General features: G+C 39.4%; 1 protein-coding gene across 1 annotated transcript in view; it reads left to right on the top strand.

Moving 5' to 3' along the window:
* The first annotated feature begins 2,076 nt into the window (after window positions 1–2,076).
* Window positions 2,077–18,068, top strand: part of ASXL3 (ASXL transcriptional regulator 3) — a 178,511-nt gene continuing 162,519 nt past the window's right edge. The window contains exon 1 of the mRNA XM_049697996.1: window positions 2,077–2,208. Within this exon, the coding sequence (XP_049553953.1) occupies window positions 2,155–2,208 (54 nt within the window). The 5' untranslated portion in view covers window positions 2,077–2,154. The remainder of the gene's footprint in view (window positions 2,209–18,068) is intronic.

Below are 18,068 nucleotides of genomic sequence, written 5' to 3'. Positions count from 1 at the left end.
CCTGCTTTAAGTGGGATGATATATTTTCTCTTCTTTAATAATCAGAATTGGTTATTAAAGAATAATAATTTACTGCAAAGCCACTGAACATGTATGTTTTCCAAAAGTTCTTAAGCACTATTTCACAAAAATAACAAATTATATGTTTATATATATATATATATATATATATATATATGTATGTCATGGGCTGATTGCTTAAAATAGGTATTCCTTAATAGAAGAGAAAACATTGGAATGAGAATACAGACGTGAACATAATTCAAATTTAATGTATTTGAAATGTAAAGTAAAAATATACTATGCTGGAATAGTTATGCAAATTGCATGGGTACATTTTTGACCTAGGGGTAACTTCAGTGTGTCCTCTAAATCCAGTTAAAAAAGAAAGAAGGAAGAAATGGAGATAATCTTTTGATATTTTTTAAAAAGATGCATAGATTTTTCTTATTCTAATGAATTAATAAGTTACATATTTTTTAAGAATTAGCATAATCAGCTCTTTATGATTACGTACTGCCTCTGCTTAATTTCAAACATTTTTATTACTTCAGTCATTTGACACTGCTCTCAAAGGAAGCACCTTACTATAATTGTTTCGTTCTTAGACATGTCTTTTCATTAGATGTAAATGTTGGAGTTAGGATTATTTATTTTTAAGCACTGCAGTTTAGAATAATAGAAACTATGGGATTAGGGTCAAAAGACTTGGGCTTGACTGATTTAGCAAGAGATCTTGAATGTAATGTAATGTTTTTAAGCTTCATTTCCTCTTTTGTGCAGTAGAGGGAAAACTATGTTTGCGTTGTTTCGAGGATCAAATGATATAATGTATATGAAAAAACACAAAGTACTATTTACATACTTTATTATTACAGCCAGGAAATAACCTTACATAAATCATCCAGAATGAGTGCTCTTTTTGTTTTTTGGATACTCAAGATACACACATAATTATTGTGTGGGTCATAGAGCCATTTTTTTCTTTGCCTAACAATAACTTTATTGACCTAAACACTTCACCAGTGATCTAAGAAGTTGGAAAGGTTACAGTAAACTTTCAAGGCTTAACACTTTTTTTTTTGTAGTTCGCTAACAAGGTTAACAGTCCAACTCTTCGTGCACACCAAACCTGACAATTACAAATAATTTTTAAAATACATAAGCGTTAGTTGTGCAGTTGTTTACATATTCATTATGTTTTAGAAAATGATGACGCTACTAAAAAATAACCAGTGCTAAGACACTGCATGGCATTGATCCACGGCTACGGAGCTTCGGTCTTGCATTGTTTAAGATGATGTAGGTGGCTCAACATTGTGTCAAGTTGCACCTTGAACATTAGTTGTGTATCAGAAGAGGCTTTTTTTTTTTTTCCACGGTTTCAACAAGGCTTTAGGAATCTACTCAACCCAGCCGAAAAGGGTTAAAGCAGTCCAGCAGAGGGGAGTAGTGCAGAGTGAGTGTGTGTGTGTGTGTGTGTGTGTGAGCGCACAGGACAGAGGCATCGAGTTGCGGAGCGGACTCGTACACAAGTTCCAAAGGCCACCGTGTCCGCGGTAGTCGGCCCTAGGGGGGCCGGAAAGGCACGGCCTGCGCGGAGCTGGCAGCGCCCTGAGGGTCTAGGGGGCTGGGTTGGAGGGAGAGGGGTCTCGTGAGGGTTTCAGGGCGTGGCTGGAGTGGGGGGCGCGCGGCGAGTGTGCGCGGGTGTGCGCGCGCGAGAGGGCGAGTGTGAGCGCGGCGAGTGTGAGCGCGGCGAGTGTGCGGCCGCGTCGCCATTCCCCGTGACGTCAGAGTGTATTGTTGTGAGCGGGGCCGAGCGTAGCATCCCCGGAGCTGTCACCGCGGCGGCCGCGGCGGCGGCGCAGCGCGAGCCCCCTGCGAGCGAGCCAGGCCGGCGCCGCCCCCGCCCCTGTTCCCCGTCTCCATCGCCCCCGCCCCCGGCCCGCCCGCCGCGCGCCGCCGCCGCCCGCGCGCCCCCACCCACCCCACCCCCTCGCTCCATCCCTCCCACCCGCCGCTGCCGCCCGCGCGCCTCCCCCCGCGGAGAGAGTGCGGGTCACCGGGTCACTGGGTCATTGTCTCCGCGCCCGAACCCCGAGCACCCCGTGGAATCCCCCACGTCATCATCAGAACCATCAATGAGATGCAAACATGAAAGACAAGAGGAAGAAGAAGGACCGCACCTGGGCCGAGGCTGCCCGCCTGGTACGTACCGCTCCCCGCCCGCCGCCCGCCGCCCGCGCGTCTCGCCGGCCCCGCCGCACGCCCCGCGCCGGCCTGCGGCGGCGGAGACGGCCACTTCCAGCCCGAGCCGCCGCCCGCTCGCCTGGCTCTTGCTCTTTGTTATTCTGCGGGAGTGGGCTCGCCCGGGGGCCCGTGTGTGTGTGTGTCTGTGTGTGTGTGTGTGTGTGTGTGCGTGCGTGCGCGCGCGGAGGGGCGCAGCGATTATCTCGGGGAGCCCGGCGCCCGCCGCGCCCGGGACACTTCTCCCGGTACTTCGCTCTCGGGGCTCGGCTGTACCTCCTCCACGGGTGAATTTACGAGCGCTCGGCCCCGCTCGACTTCCCTCTCTGCTGCTCCGGAGACCTTTGTGTGGCAATTACCACTCCCTCCCGGCCCCTCCACCCCCCGGAATTTCATCAATAACTCTCTGTGCACGATCTGTGTGTAGGTTCGGCGTTTGTGAGTTCATACATTTTACACGTGCATGCACGGTGTGTGTCCGACCCGGACTTGTGGGGCGTGTGCATGTAGCCTAGGTCGTTGCGTGTCTGTGTGCCGTGTCGTGTGCATTATGTATGCACACTGATACGTGCATGTTTTGTGTGGATCAAGTTCGTTGGTGTTTGTAGGTATTGTGCTCTGACCGATGTTTGTGTGTACATTCCATGCACGTGTGTGCAATTTTGTGAGTGTGTGTGTCCGGGTGTGTGTGTTTGGTGAAGTTGGGTCAGTGTCATTTGTAGCGGGAGGTTATTAAGAGTGTACAGCTAGGTGTGTTTCACTGCCGGCTTCCTGGGCGGTGTTACTTGGCTGCTTTTCCTTTTCTTTAACCTTTCGGAGCTTACGTTTTAATCAGCGAAAGAATGTCTCTATAGAAATGCTGGTTGGCAGAGGGGCGTCGGCGACTTTGGTTTGATGCATGTGTATGTGTGGGTTTTTCTTTTTTTTCCTTCATCTTCTTCGTTTAACGGACAGCTGTAAACGGTTGTTTTTTTTTTTTTAAAGGATATTTCTGTACAGTGTGTCTCACGGGAATGCAAGGCATTACATTTGAAGCTCAGCCTTTCAGGGTTTTGGCTGTATAAATTAAATATTTATTCACCAACTTACTATCAGTTATAAATTGACCAAAAGAAAGCAGACTGCATGCAGCGGGGGTGCAGGGGGGAGGATGGGGGGGAGAAGACCCCAGGATATGTTACTGGGTTGACTTTGTAAGGGTTGTTTTACTATAACTGTGGTCGGGGTTTTTGTTTGTTTGTTTTTGCTTTTTTTTAAAGCTTTTGAGTAACTACATCATGTTCAAGGAGAACATTTGTCAAAAGTAATTATCTGAGTTCGGTTGAAGGGCCTTGCTGGTATGTCTCTGGATTCTGGCAAAGGGTTTTAGATAATTGACCCTATTGCCCTGCGAAGAAGTGGCAAAAGTCCTTTTTTAATTGAGGTCTAGTTATTGGTAGCTGAAGTGGCCAGGCCCCTTTACTTCATCTTTTAATTTGTAATAGTGTATGTTATGATTTCTCCCCTTAATCTGTGATCGTGTTGATGGCTAAATCACTCACTCTCTGTGGATGAATGGGCAGGTGATAGTCATTCTCTAATGAACTACATCTGGGAGAGGAAACTTATTTGTGAGGAATACGTGAAAAGTAAGCAGGAAGCGTTAAGTAGAGGCCAGAATGATGTTATCACTGTATTTTTGCTAAAGCAGAGTACATTACTTATTGTTTGCTGAGCCATTAATTCAGAATTCTGTGAGGGTGTGCAAGGCTTCTGAAAACGCCTTCTTCAGTTTCCTTGGAGTGGCAATCAAGTATTATTATAGAGCTTCAGTGTATGTGTTTTAAACAAGTGAACAATGAGTTGATTTATAAATATTTTAAAATAATGATTGATGAATTAGCTGTATCTGCCTGCAGAGAGTTCTTTAATAAGTAACAGTATTCTGATGGAATTTAAAGCTAACCATTTGTATTCAGTCAGTATATGTTGCTGTCCTTGAAAGTCCTGTGCTTTATTTGATCTAATTATATTGTATTGATAAATCTTGAAATAGGTTTCCGAGTTACAATGTTTTGTTAAAAGTTGCGTTTTCCTCTTGCAAAGTTCATTGGTGGGAAAAGACACACTAGGAGTCATCAACACAAAAGAATTAATGATAGACCAGATGTCTGTATTTTAACCAGACATATTGAACTAGTAGTTATGGTAATTTTTCAATTTGGTTCAAGTTATTTTTCCCCTGGTAGTTGTACAAATGTGTATGTATTCAAAATGTGACAGTTGAAATAAAATACCGAATAAAATAGCAAGTAATTGTTACTGGAAATATCTTTTTCAGAAATTTGCCGTTTGTAGTAGTGACTTATGAGCATTCTTAACTTATTTTGTGAAAAAGGAGAAATGGTTCCATTTGGGTAATAGTGACAGTTGTTCACATTTTCTTTATGATTACATGAATGCATATAGACTTAAACTCTCTTCCAAACTTGCATGAAAAACATTTTACTCTTATAATTGATAGTATTAATTTATACTCGATGAAAAAGGGATGCCTTTCTTTTAGCATTTCTGTGTTAGAAATACTATTATGTATTTTTACACTGCCACTGCTGATTTTGCTGTCGTTGTTGTTAAGGATTTTTAGCCTTTTCTCCATCAAATGTTAAACCAGATGTCTGAATTTAAAACTAAAGACTAAAGATGGATGGAAAATATTCAACTCGGTATGTGGTTCTTGCAATATAAGAACTAAAGAGAGAGTATCCAAATTAATGTTAAGAATAACCTTCCAAATCATCCAGTGTACACTATGTATTCTATATCTATATCTATATACATATATATGTGTGTGTGTATGTATATATATATATATATATTCTACTGGTGTGTGTGTTTGCATGTGATTATCTTGAACGAGAGGATATCAAAGCAGAGGGAATGCAAAATAGATTTTTTTGAACTGAGACCAAAAGCTTATGCTTAAATGTAGCTTGGTATTCACTTTTAAGGAAAATGTATATGGAAGAACAATTCTTTCTAGAGTAACTAAGAACTTCCATCTGACAACAGAATTTTGGTTTTCTTTGTGAGAAAAGTATCCAGCCTCCAAATCTGTAAACTCTGAGTGTCAGCTCCAGGGATTTTATTTTAGATGGAGATGCAGCTATCAAGCTCTACCAATTTTCTCATAGAAGTATGTCCTGTTTGGATGTGGTGGGCTTGTTTATCTTAGGAAAGGAGGGATGGTGGCATAGTTCCCCTGTATTTTCAAGAATGCGGTGATTATTAACAGGCTGCCATTTTTAAATAGTAATATGACATCTTTTATTTTCTTTCTGCCCTGCATCAGTTGCAGAAATTTCAGCCTTCAGCCTCCCCCCATCCCCCTCGGCCTTCTGCAGTTGTGGTTGTTACTTAGCGCAGGGCCATTTAATATGGAGTCTGCTCCCAAACCAGATGCATTTTCATCTGTTTTATCTGCTCTTCTGAGGTTGTAGAGTCTCAGAGGATCCCACAATCACATGGAAGTTTCTTCTGTCTTAATATATGTAGCCCACAATAAGAATAAAAATCAAAACCATAACTCATGTCGAGCTGGGGCTTTGACTTTAATCCTTTCGACTTTTATCTCAAGTCTTCACTCTGTTACTATAAATACAGTTTAAACCATTGTGAAAGCATCTTCATGCTTCTTTGTAAAAAATGAGGATTTGACAGGACTTTGTTTCACTGCACTGAGGGGTTTCTTTGTTACTGGCTTACCACAGAACATACTGTTATTTATATGTTTATTCTAGGTTAATTCTTTTTTTTTTGACATGCAAAAATGTTGTTGCTTTGAGAAGTGCTTTTTGATAGTTTAATCAGTTTGTTCTATAGGGAATGCTGCTGTTAAGATAATGGTTCAATGTATTAATTTGTTCCCTGAGTTTCCTTCTATTTGTTTCATTCCTTACAATCTTTGTTTAGTCTCACTGGCACCTGAAAATAAATCTTAATCTTCAATTGCTTTGTGCTTGGTAACATGGCTGATTTATTTGCTCATAGTTTAGATACATTCACACAGATAATGAATATCAGTGGGGTGTTTTTTTTTTTTTTTTTTTGGTAGTTCAAGGTGACCTTTGGAAAATTTTTTAATGGCAAATTTGACTCATTGTTGGGAGAAAACAGGCACATACCCCTTTATGCCATAGCAGAGTTACTGAAGATTTTAAGTAAATTGAAATTTTGTAAATCATAATCTATTAAAAATTAAGTAGGGGTTTATTAATTAAAGGAAATCTGTGCGACTCTTTTGCACAGTGAAGATTCTTTTGCATAATGCATTATATTCTAAATAAACTGTTAGGGTTTCTGTCAAATAAAGCTGAATGGTAATGGTAGCTGTTAAACTAGAAAACAATTCCTAATTGTTAATGTACTGGTTGCCTTGCCTTTTATCTTTGTATTTTAGAAATAAATATAATTTCTCAGGGGCGGTGAACATAGGGATGGAGGGGAGAGCATTGGTCCTGCTTTTGGCATTTTCTCACTGTTCTAGTGATGCTCAGATTTTAGGTTATGACCAGGCCTTCATAACAGTTGAGACCATTTTGACTTGTGATTCGGGGTAAGCCCCAAAGGTGCACATGAGCCGTAACTGTGACAGTGCTTACTGGTTTGGGAGCCTGGCTAATGTATTTGGCAAACGGAGTTTTATTTTCAAAAGCTTACATTTTGGTTGGTTTGATTCAGCTGTTTTCTGTGATTCACACATAGCATCATCTCTTTACGTCTATATCTCATCATCTTTCTTTGAGATATGCAACCTAAATTTTCATTTTGCAATATGAAAGATGGAAAAGAGTTGAGCAAGCTGTATGCCTCTCGAGAAGAAAGAAGGAGTTTCAAGTTGGAAAAAAAAATGTGTTTGAAATAATGAGGAATGTGCACTTGGGCCCAGTGTATAGGTTGTTAATTTTTTATTTCCTGCCGACATGAAAGAGAATTTTAAGAATTCTTTCTTAAGTTTTTCTCTCTTTGACAAATTCTTTAGTAGCAGATGAGCATATGGTAGCTTTTAGACTTGGAATTTCACTACAGAAAAACTAACTGATAAAGTAATTAAATTTAATTTTTAATAATGTAATCATTTCAACACTTCACTGAACTGCATTGGAAATGTGAAGTATGGTCCCTAAATATTTTGAGGGCTCCTACATAGCATATGGTTCAAATGCCAGGGACGTTACAAAGATATATCCTTAAGGAGTGTAGAGTTCAGTGGTGGAGACTAGAGAACTTGGAGGGTGACTGAGCAGACACCAGCCGTGGGCATTGCATGAATGATCAAGAGGCACTAGTTTACAGATTTACAGAAGGGAGAAGGTGATTGTAGAAGGCTTACTGGATTAGGCGAAGCTTGGTTTGTCCTTGAAATCTGAATAAGATTAAACAGGTGATGAGAAAGCATTCTCGGAAAAGAGAACTGCACGGGCACAAGGTGTAGTGTCAGGTGAGAGGAAGGGTTCAGGGGACGATGAACAGGACAGTCTAGAAATCTCAGAAGGCTTGAAGATGTGGGCACTGAAATAAAGTTGAAAATTAAATCGTGACCCAATTGGGGAGGGTTTTGAAAGTAATATTAAGACAGTTGGACCTTGTAAATTGTAGTATGGGTCTGGTGGGGTTGGGGGGGGGGGTCGTAGAAACACACAGCACACACACACACATACCCCAGAATGACTCTTCCTTACAGAGAGGGGACCCCGGTGGTCTGAGGGTGTCTCTGAATGCTTCCATTACTTAGAAATAGAGTCTAAAAGCAAAATTGATGTTAGAAATATTTTATTTTAAATAACACAACTTTCTTCTGTCCCATAGCCTTTGCCAAATGAGGGAAAGTAAACATTAGTAAGTACTATACCTTACAGTTGTAGAAAATGTATCCAGAGCACTCATTTGCCAAAAATACTCTCTTGAGATCAGTAGGTAGCTAGGGTTATCTCAGTAACTCATTCTCCTAGTGTGGGATTTAATGACGTGCCCAGTATGTTCACCTTGTTTGTAAGGAGCAGGGCTGGCACAGATCTCTTTTTAAAAATTCTGTGCTGTCTTTCTTATTTTTAAAAAATAATACAAGCATTTTAATGGATGTGAATTTAACAGATTTGTTGCATGGAGGCATGCGGAGGATCCAAGCCTCCATCACACTTATTGCCTGCCTTTCGTTTCTCTCTCTTTCTCTCTCTCTTTTTCTAAGCATCAAAACTTTGCATGGTGGTGGTAGTGGTTGTTCATTTATAATTTAAGATCCCTTCTCCCCCACCCTTGAGGTCCTCAGTTGCAGATCCTGGCTCTTTCCTGCTGGGGCTGGGAGGAGGGGCATCTGTACAGAAGGACTTTCCGCTATTTGCCAGGACTGAGTGCCTTGATTGTTCTGCTTTTGTCCCCGCACAGTAGGTAGCTGTGGAAATCTAGCCCTGACTGAAACTTTCCCTGAAGAGCCCTTGGGGAACAAATAGAAACATTATTTGATTAGCCACATTGTTTTCATTATTAAACAAATCTACATAAAAGGATAGCAATTAACAGCTTTATCTGCCTGAACTTAGACACCTACCTTTCCTCTTGCCTCCATATTCCCACTTGAAGTGGTAACAGTTAACTGTTGCTGATTTTAATGTCGGCAACTGACGAAACTAAATTGGGAATAGGCACTTCTCCTGGTTGATTGACATATAGCCCTCTGACACATTCTTCTGTAGTTTTAAGGCAAATTCATGCCCTGGGGTTAGAGCCAAAGGGCTTGTCAGAACATTGACTTTAATAGCTGAAATATATAACTTAAATGACATCCAAGACCTTAGCTTTGGTGGAACTTTTAGAACCTGAGGAATTCTCCAAGGCAGTGCAATTTATACTTAATGGACAAACTTAGAACTTGTAAGATTTTTGTCTAAGTATATAGATGTATAATTTACTTTATGATGCAGTTATTTACCATGGGTTTATTTTGCTTATATTTAGCATAAATTAGTCCATGAACAACTTAGATAATGATTTTTAAAATAATTCCACAACTGACTTTTTGGCAAGTGTTCCAAGTGTTTACTAATCCAATAGTTGATTTCGGAATATATTATTTATGACTTAAAGAAGGGAATAGGAAGGACCCTCTTCATCTTATTCAGAAGACAGATGGCATTTTCAAGATTTTGTTAACTATCATGTTTTGAAACCTGTCTTATTAAATTCAAGGAATTAGAAATTGAGATTGGATCTTTGCGCTTGTTTTTCAGCTCAGTCATAGAGAAGACATGATATAGTGAGGCTGTTGGTTATTCTTAGGGTTTTTTTTTTTTTAATGTCAGAAATAAATGGCTACACATGTAATTTGTGCATGTATGGAAACCTTGTTGACGTAGCTGCAGAATTAAGTCACTGTCTGGACCATCAGGACTCTGTATGACCTTCCCTGCATCCTCTCCGTACCATGCACAAGCAACAGACACTCTCTTATTTGAAAATGTGTTTAATAAGAAAATCTCCTCCTTTTAAAATATGTGTTATCATATCCTCAAAATATCGCAGTCAGAAATTGTCATTCCTAAATTCTCTGTTTAGTCTAATTTCTTACCTCTTTTAAGTCAATCCTAGAAATCAGTTAAACTTTTTGAATTAAACTTCTTTGATATTTTCCTTGTTCCCTTTCCATCACTCTTGCTCTTTCCTGCTTGCTTGAGGGTCTCCTTTCAGTTTCCCTCTTAATGCTGGTGTATCTCAGAATTCTGTGTCCCCCGTCCTTTTGATTCTCCTCTCCTTGGGCAGTCTCATCCACCTCAGTGGAAGTGTCCCAGGATAAGGACTCTAGCCTTGATCCTTTCCTTAAATTTTGGACTTACACTAACAGTGTCTATTGTTTATCTCTATGTACTGTGGATATTTCAAATGAAATTTATCCAGTTCAGTTAAATATTCATTAGAGACCTCCCACCAATGTACCATGCATTGGGTCCACAAAGAGGAAAGGACAGCACTCCTGTCTGGAGACTTATCTATATGAACGTAAACACGTGGTGTCTGTGGAGAGTGGTAAATTCTGCCTTCTAAGTGTAGCTCACATTTAGCTCCTCCTCTTTTCATTCTCTATATTTACTGAGTTCTGACCTTCCAACTAATTTCATCACTAATTTCTTTTCCAAATCTTACTTACTGAAGCTGTATTTATCTTTCTAGAACAGACCTGATCTTACTGAATCATTCCTCTGCTCACACTCTTGTGATTACCTGTGAGTTAAAGTCCAGCGGGTCATGGGAAGCCCGTTTCAATATCAGAAATCCTTTTGTTAGGTGATGTCTGATTGCTTCCCCTAATAATATGCAGAATTTAGCATGTTCTGTCCATTATACATCGCACCAACCTTCCCATTGTGTAATAATCTCTGCAACCTTAGATTTCTTTTAAATTCTTTGAAACACAACAAAGTAGTTATTTTTAATATGGGATAGTTAAATTCATCAACATATTTTATCAACTTCTGTGCTCAACTTTATTTCTTGTATTACACTCACTCTCCGAGTTGCCTCCTTTAACAGCTTTTTTTTTTAAATAGAGGGTCTCCAGGTTCATAAACAGTCTTTGTATTTCTGAAATGTTTTTGTTTTGCCCACCCCTTAAAAATCTTTCTTATTAAGATTTTGTATTTTGAGTTATAGACTCACATGAAGTTATAAGAATTAAAAAAGAGTGAACAAACGGCCAAATCCTCTCCCTGTCATCCATACCTTCTTCCCAAACCCTCCGTATTCTCATAATTTTAATCTGAATACAGTCAAGATTGGGTATACAAAAGTGGGCAGCATCAGCCTTTAGGAACCATTATCCCCCAAATATGTGGATTATAATTCAAAAAGAGATTTTTTTCACAAACCTCAGCACATCGTCCATTAAGAAAAATTGGAGAAACTGGTAGGACAAAACTAAGAGATCCTATGTTGCTCTCACCTTTGAGTGATAATTTAACTAGTTGTAAAAGTCTTAGTTGACAATTTTTTTTTACCCTTAGTACTTCAGAAATGTTTCTTCATTATGTTCTTGCATCAGTGGTTGTAATACCTTGTCTGTGATGAGTGTCATTGTTTATTTTTTAAGAGGTAATATGCTTTTTGTATATGAGAGTTGTTACATGTTCTCTTTATCCTTGAAGTTCTGAAGTTTTAATGCTTTGTCTTAAATGTTTGTGTTTATTCTACCTGGTACCTAGAGTATACTTTTTTTTTTAGAGTGTACTTAATTGTTGCCTTTTTATGCTTTAAAATTTTAATCATGTTTTGGTATGGAGCTTACTTATTGTGTCCGCAGAAGGCCATGAATTCTTTAAAGTCTTCTAAGAGTTCCCACAGCATCTCATAGTTTAGCTTATGGGTTAGCATTAAAAACAATGTGGAAAGGACTCCCCTAATATGGAACAGGATACAACAATGAATGTGCTGGCTTTGCCAGTCAGAATTATGGAGTGCAAGCAACAAAAAACAATTTATGCTAACTTAAGTAGAAAATGAGGCTTTTTTTGGAGGCCATAAAGTGGTTTATATAATCATCCGGAAGGATCTGGAAAAAAAAAAAGCCTGGAAAAATAGGCAGGGATCGGTAGAAGCTGGGCAGCAAAAACACACAAAGTCATGCTATAAGAACATTCTGCTTGGGATATGGCTGTGGTACCACTACCACCACTCGTGTCACCACTGTGACTTAGTGCTGTCATAGGACACTGCTATTGCTCCCAGTGTATCATATGTTTCTGTTTTTTTTTTTTTTTTTTTTGTAATACGCGGGCCTCTCACTGTTGTGGCCTCTCCCGTTGCGGAGCACAGGCTCCGGACACGCAGGCTCAGCGGCCATGGCTCACGGGCCCAGCCGCTCCGCGGCATGTGGGATCTTCCCAGACCAGGGCACAAACCCGTGTCCCCTGCATCGGCAGGCGGACTCTCAACCACTGCGCCACCAGGGAAGCCCTCATATGGATGTATCATAATCCACTCTGTCTTCGCATCCCAGACTCAAGATTCATATTCACAGGCAGATGCATCTAATTGTCAGACTGTGGTTCCCAAATCTGCACCTCAGCTGCTAGGGACTGATGAGAAGGTGTACATGGCCTCTTTACTGCTGTAGTGGAAACATCTCCATTCGCCTTTTCATAGTGACAATAAAGTCAACAAGGTTAAAACTGAATGCCATATCTCTTCCCACCTTCTGTTCCCAGCAAGTCTGCTCCCCCTTTCTTTCTTCTCTCTATGAAAGCCACCACCATCTTCATAGTTCTTCAAAGCAGGAACCTTCTTGTCATCATTAATGCCTTTTTGATCTTTTTACCTTTTTATCCAGTAATCACTGAGTTCTGCCAGTTTTATCTCCTTTTCTTCAAATCTTCAAATTCTCAAATATATGCTACACTTACATCCATTTCCACTGTAATTTACCCTGACTCAGGCAGTATGTGGGTTTGGGAAAGAATGTAGATTAATGACAGGCCTAAAAGTCAGGCAGATGTATGTTTGAGTCTCAGTTCTGCCACTTACTATGTGTTTGACTTTAGGCAAATTATTTAACATCTCTCAATTTTAGTTCAATTGTCTATTAAAGGGAATAATGGCATTACAGAGTGGTTGGAATATTTAAATAAGATAATATGCGTAATGTACTTAAGTACAGTGTCTGACATCAGAAGGTGCCAGTTAATGTTAGTGTCTGGTAGTTCCCATCTTCTTGTTAAGTTGATACAAGCACCTTGTAAGTGGTTTCACTGACTCTAGACTTGCCTCCACTGAGAATCATTCTCCTTATTACATCCACAGCTGCTTCTTCAGAGGTAGAACTGGTTCATGGTATTCCCCTGAGTCTGACTTAGTTCCTGTGGGAAACAGATGGCATTATCTTAAAATGGGTGATTGAAGAAAGTTAGGGCACAATAAAAGAAAAGAACAAGGGATAGTGAGACAAATCGGGGATATCACCAGCAGGAAGATGTAACTATCCTTAGACTGGAAGGGCCAAGCAGAGCAGGGAGTGGTTATTGCAGTGATGTGGGCTCTGATTATAGGAGAAGGGTGACTGACAGACGCTGTGACCATAGGTGGTGGAACATAGCCGCTGCCAGCCCTCACCCCTGCAAGAGGGAAAAACATGTACATTGACACTCGCTCCACTCTTCTTCCATCCGCTGATCTCCAGTTGGTGCCTCCTATTGGCTGAACCCACCCATTAGTCAGAGGACAGAGGACCTCCATTGAGGAAATTCAGTTGTCAGCCTACTGGGTCACAAAGCTGGGTGGAGAAGGGTAAAAAGTGTATCTGGAGTTGCTAATGGGGAATATACAAAGTACCTCTTTTTCAAAAACCCTTTAATAGCTTCCCATTATTCTAAGAGTATTGTGCCACTTGCTTCAAGATCCTTCAGGTTTGTCTTTTGCTTATATCTCCAGTTTCATTGCTTGATTCTCTTACCATCGTCATTCTAAATGACAGTCATATAAAGTACTGTTAGATCTTTGAATTTATCATACTGTCCCATATTTTGTCTTGACTTGGTACATGTTGTTCCTTTTCTTTGTAAAATCCTCCTTCCCTACCCTTCTGTTTCTTTTCATTTGGTAAATTCCCACACTTTCTTCAGATTTCAGCTTCCTTTGAGAAGTTTTTACACGTTCCCAAAGCACTTCATAGTTGGGACAGTATATTATAATTAGTTGTTTACTTTCTTGTTTATAATTTTTCCCGAGTGCCTGATGCACTACCTCGTGTTAGGATGGTGCTTATTATAGTTAACTAAAGTGAATGAGTCAAAGAAGATTTTTCAGAGGAGCTGTTAGAGCTAAGTTTTTAAAAGTTTTCAAAAGATCTGCAGAACTGTAACACTTCTGTCTTCTTGATTTATTTCTGTGTCATTGTCATTGTGCAATCTAGAGAAGGGATCAAATTTCCTGAGACTCAGTTGGACAACTGATAGATTTTGAAAATCTGTGTCTGCTGTCAATTCACTAGCCTCTTTTGTTACTCTGAGATAATAATTTAATGAAATCAATGGCAATGAAAAATATTCAGTTCCTGCCATTAATATGTTAGGTACCATGTGACTGCAATAAGATATGAACGTTGACCTTTGGGAAATGATCATTAAAAAAACAAAAAACCCTTAGGGCCCAAGAGATACTTTTTTTGTAAATTTAAAGTTGCAAGGTATAGTAGAAATTCAGTAACCTAAAAGTAATCTTCTTTTATGTTTGATTTTAATAAGGCACAGTGATGATCTGTAAAGGCTTTCTATGACTCGCAAACCAAAAAGAGAATTATCTAGTGTATTGATTTACAACACAGATTGGAAATGTTTGCAAAGTAAATAATCTCCTTTATACACATAAGTAAAATATTTATAAGCTTAATGTCATAGCCTCCTTTTGAGAGTGTAGAAATCTGATATAATGATGGAATAGACTTTGTATATCAGCTATCATAAAACATTACTATTACTAAATTAACTAATAATTAAAATAACAATTACTAAGGTAATGACTAATAATGGCTAATAATAGCTAATACTTATTGGGTGCTTGTATACCTGATACTACACTAACTTGTTATATGCATTATATTGTTTAATCCTAAGAGCAAACCTAGGAGACACATTGTAGTATTATCTACCTTTTTAAATAAAGAGATTGAGATTTAGAGTGTCAGTTGAGTTTCTCTCAGTTGCAAGTGAAATAAATTTAGTGAAAACTAGTTTAAGCAAAAAGGCTCACAAAACTGAGAAGTCCAAGGGTGGACTTCGGTTGTAAGTGGGTGTAGAGATATAGAGAATGTCATCAAAGTATTTGCTTTCTCTCCATCTTTTGTCTTTGTTTTTTCTTGGCCTCATACTGCAGACAGGGTCCGATAGAAGTCTTGGTCAAGATAAGATGGTTACTGCACCCCAGACCTGCATCCTCCAAGCCTAGCACACCAGCATAAAAAGAATCTCTTTCCCTCCTCCTCATTATTATTATTGTTGTTGTTGTTATTTTATTCAGTAAACGCCCTCCCAGGGAAGCCTTTACTTTGTCCTACTTGGCTGATATACCCATCCCTCATCGACAGCAATGGCCAGTATGAGGTGACATGATTGATTACCATACAGGGATCACATACAGCAGAAGCAAATTACACAAAAGCACCAATAAAGATGGAAAGTGTGCTGGGAAAACATTATAAATGCCATTGTCTGGGCTTTTGGAGAGGGTGAGTTAATTTGCTGAGCTAGTAAGTAGTGGAGCAATGATTAAAACCCATGTCTGCCCAACTTAAGAGCTAAGCATATTAAGCATATAACTTTAATATTAAGCATATTAAAGTTAGATACTTTCTTATTCATTCTTTCTGGTATTGTTTTAATGATATTTGCTTCACATTTTCAAGATGTTAAAGCCTAGGCAGCCATTGCGAAGATTCCGAAGATTTCTTTGGGGTGTTTCCTCTGGAACTAACTTTCCTGATTTAGAGGCTAGAAGTTACAATGGATGGTTTCTGTTCTGTTTTCCCTCACAGACAAGTTTCTTTAAATAGAGTTATATTCTAATGGTCTTTATATAATATTTATAACGTAGTTTAGCATAATTCACAAAATACATAATTCTGGATGAAGCTTCCAGGTACTTTCTGGCGGCAAGTAAATATTTTTATTCGCTGACTAAATGCCAAGTTTTCTTCACAGGGATGCTCATGACCCTTAGAGGATGTTAGTTTAGCGAAATAGAGCAAACTGTTCTTTTCCATAATGTAAATCCTCACTCATTTCTCTGAATATTGAGATAAGATCAGCATAAGATAATGACTCCTTATTTCATATAGAATTCTGTGGGCATCACAGTCTTATTGCTGTCACTTCTTATTTATTCATTTAATGGCTCTTAGCCTTGTGGAAATTTAACCATACCTTTTCATTTTGATTTTTTTTTTTTTGCCTCACCACACGGTATGTGGGATCTTAGTTCCCCGACCAGGGATCGAGCCCATGCCCCCTGCATTGGAAGCACGGAGTCTTAATCACTGGACCACCAGGGAAATCCCCATACCTTTTCATTTTGGATGAAGGTGGATGGCACTGAGTGTTGATGTTTATTCATGGTCTGCTCTAGGCAGAGATGCTACTGTGTATAAAGAGAAAAACACATTTAACCCAACAGGATCTTTAATGAGGAAATGAGAAAAATAAATAAAGACTGTTAAATATAAACAAAAATATCATCTATCTCCTGTTCTCATCCTTTCTCCAGTTTTTATATGTCTGTTTTACCACTTTTAGCTAATGCTGTCTTCACAAACCAAGTTCTAATAACTAAATGGGAATAGAGGGATTATCAGTAGGAAAAACAAAAATCAATGAGCAAATATAGATACTGTATCACCTTTTAATCTTCTAATGACTGTTTTTTTCCCCTTTTTCCAGAACTCACTATTGAATGAGCTTGGCTTCATGGTAGGAAATGCAAGATTCATGAAAGTTATTTTCATTTGTTAAAAGCTTTAGTGGAGAATGAGGCCCTTTTAAAATCAGTCCAGTCTTCCAGTGCATCTTTTCAAGAATTGTCTCTTATTCTCCTGGTACTAGGTGATAGTCATAGGCAGGTTTTAACAAATGAAAGAAGCAACTTGAAGCACATTAAAGGTGTCATCCAGAAAAATGAATGATGAAGAAACGAGCAGTGGGACTTTAATAAAGCTTAGTGTTTTGTCATAATTTTTTTTTTTCCTGTGTGTTTCTGCATACACACTTGATCCTAAACTCCACAGAGGTTAGGGGCACAGACCAACCACAGATTCGAAAATCTGTATAGGGAGTTGGTGCTCCCTACCTGCAGTTCCTCTGCCTCTGTGGTTCCATATCGATGGATTCAACCAGCTGTGGATCGTGTCGTACTTACTGAAAAAGATCTATAAGTGGTCCTGCGCAGTTCCAACCCATGCTGCTCAAGGGTCAGCTATTTTCAGTTGTGTTGGAGAGACCCTACGGAGAGAAAAAGATTGTTTTCGACTAAATTATTATTATTTTCTAATCTCTTCCTCTGTCTTGAATGAATGGTTGACTGGCGATTTTGTTATAGGCAGTAGGTTGGCGCAGGGTGGAACTTCTTTGCCCCTTGAAGTCAGGTGTTACCAGATGCGTGGTCTTATTCCCTCTAGTCAGGCTTTGATTCACCTTTTTCTTTCCCGGCTGTGTTGATCCCAGAAGCTGCTGACAAGATGAAATTTCCGTCACCCTGTGTCTTGATTGGACATGTAGATGTGAATGAGGAATCAACATCTGTTTTAATCCACTAAGATTTGGGGGTCGGTTTTTACTGTTTCCTATCCCTGCCTGTCCTGACAGATACAGTCCTGATAGCAAAACAGATGTTTTTGTTCCAGGCCACCTTTTCCCTTTGTTTATGAGACACTAAATGCTTCATTACATGCTTAAGAGGTAAGGAAAGCAAACAAGGTTAAGTCCCTGTTTTCTTCTTCATTGCATTAAATTGCTTTGTAAAATCATCCTCTCCAGTAAAAATCTTTGATATTTTTAAACCAGAAAACAATAGAGGATTTTCATTCACAGAAAATTCTTTTATATTCTCTCTTAAGATAATTCTGTTTATTTTTTTCCTGATAAAATAAGTGCTTTTCCTTCCATCTGTCTACTGAGGAGGACAGTTTTCTAACCAGAAAGAGTGGAACAATTATTGTTAACAGGGAATTGAATTCTAAAATAGTTGAAGAGATAGAAAAAGGGCACCTGGACATTTTCAACAAGTTCAGGTTCCCAAGTCCAGACAAAGTCTGT

Source organism: Orcinus orca, chromosome 15, assembly GCF_937001465.1.
Source record: "Orcinus orca chromosome 15, mOrcOrc1.1, whole genome shotgun sequence".
Lineage (NCBI taxonomy): Eukaryota > Metazoa > Chordata > Mammalia > Artiodactyla > Delphinidae > Orcinus > Orcinus orca.
The sequence above is the reverse complement of the archived record's forward strand: the minus strand, read 5'-3'. Positions and strand labels throughout refer to the sequence as shown.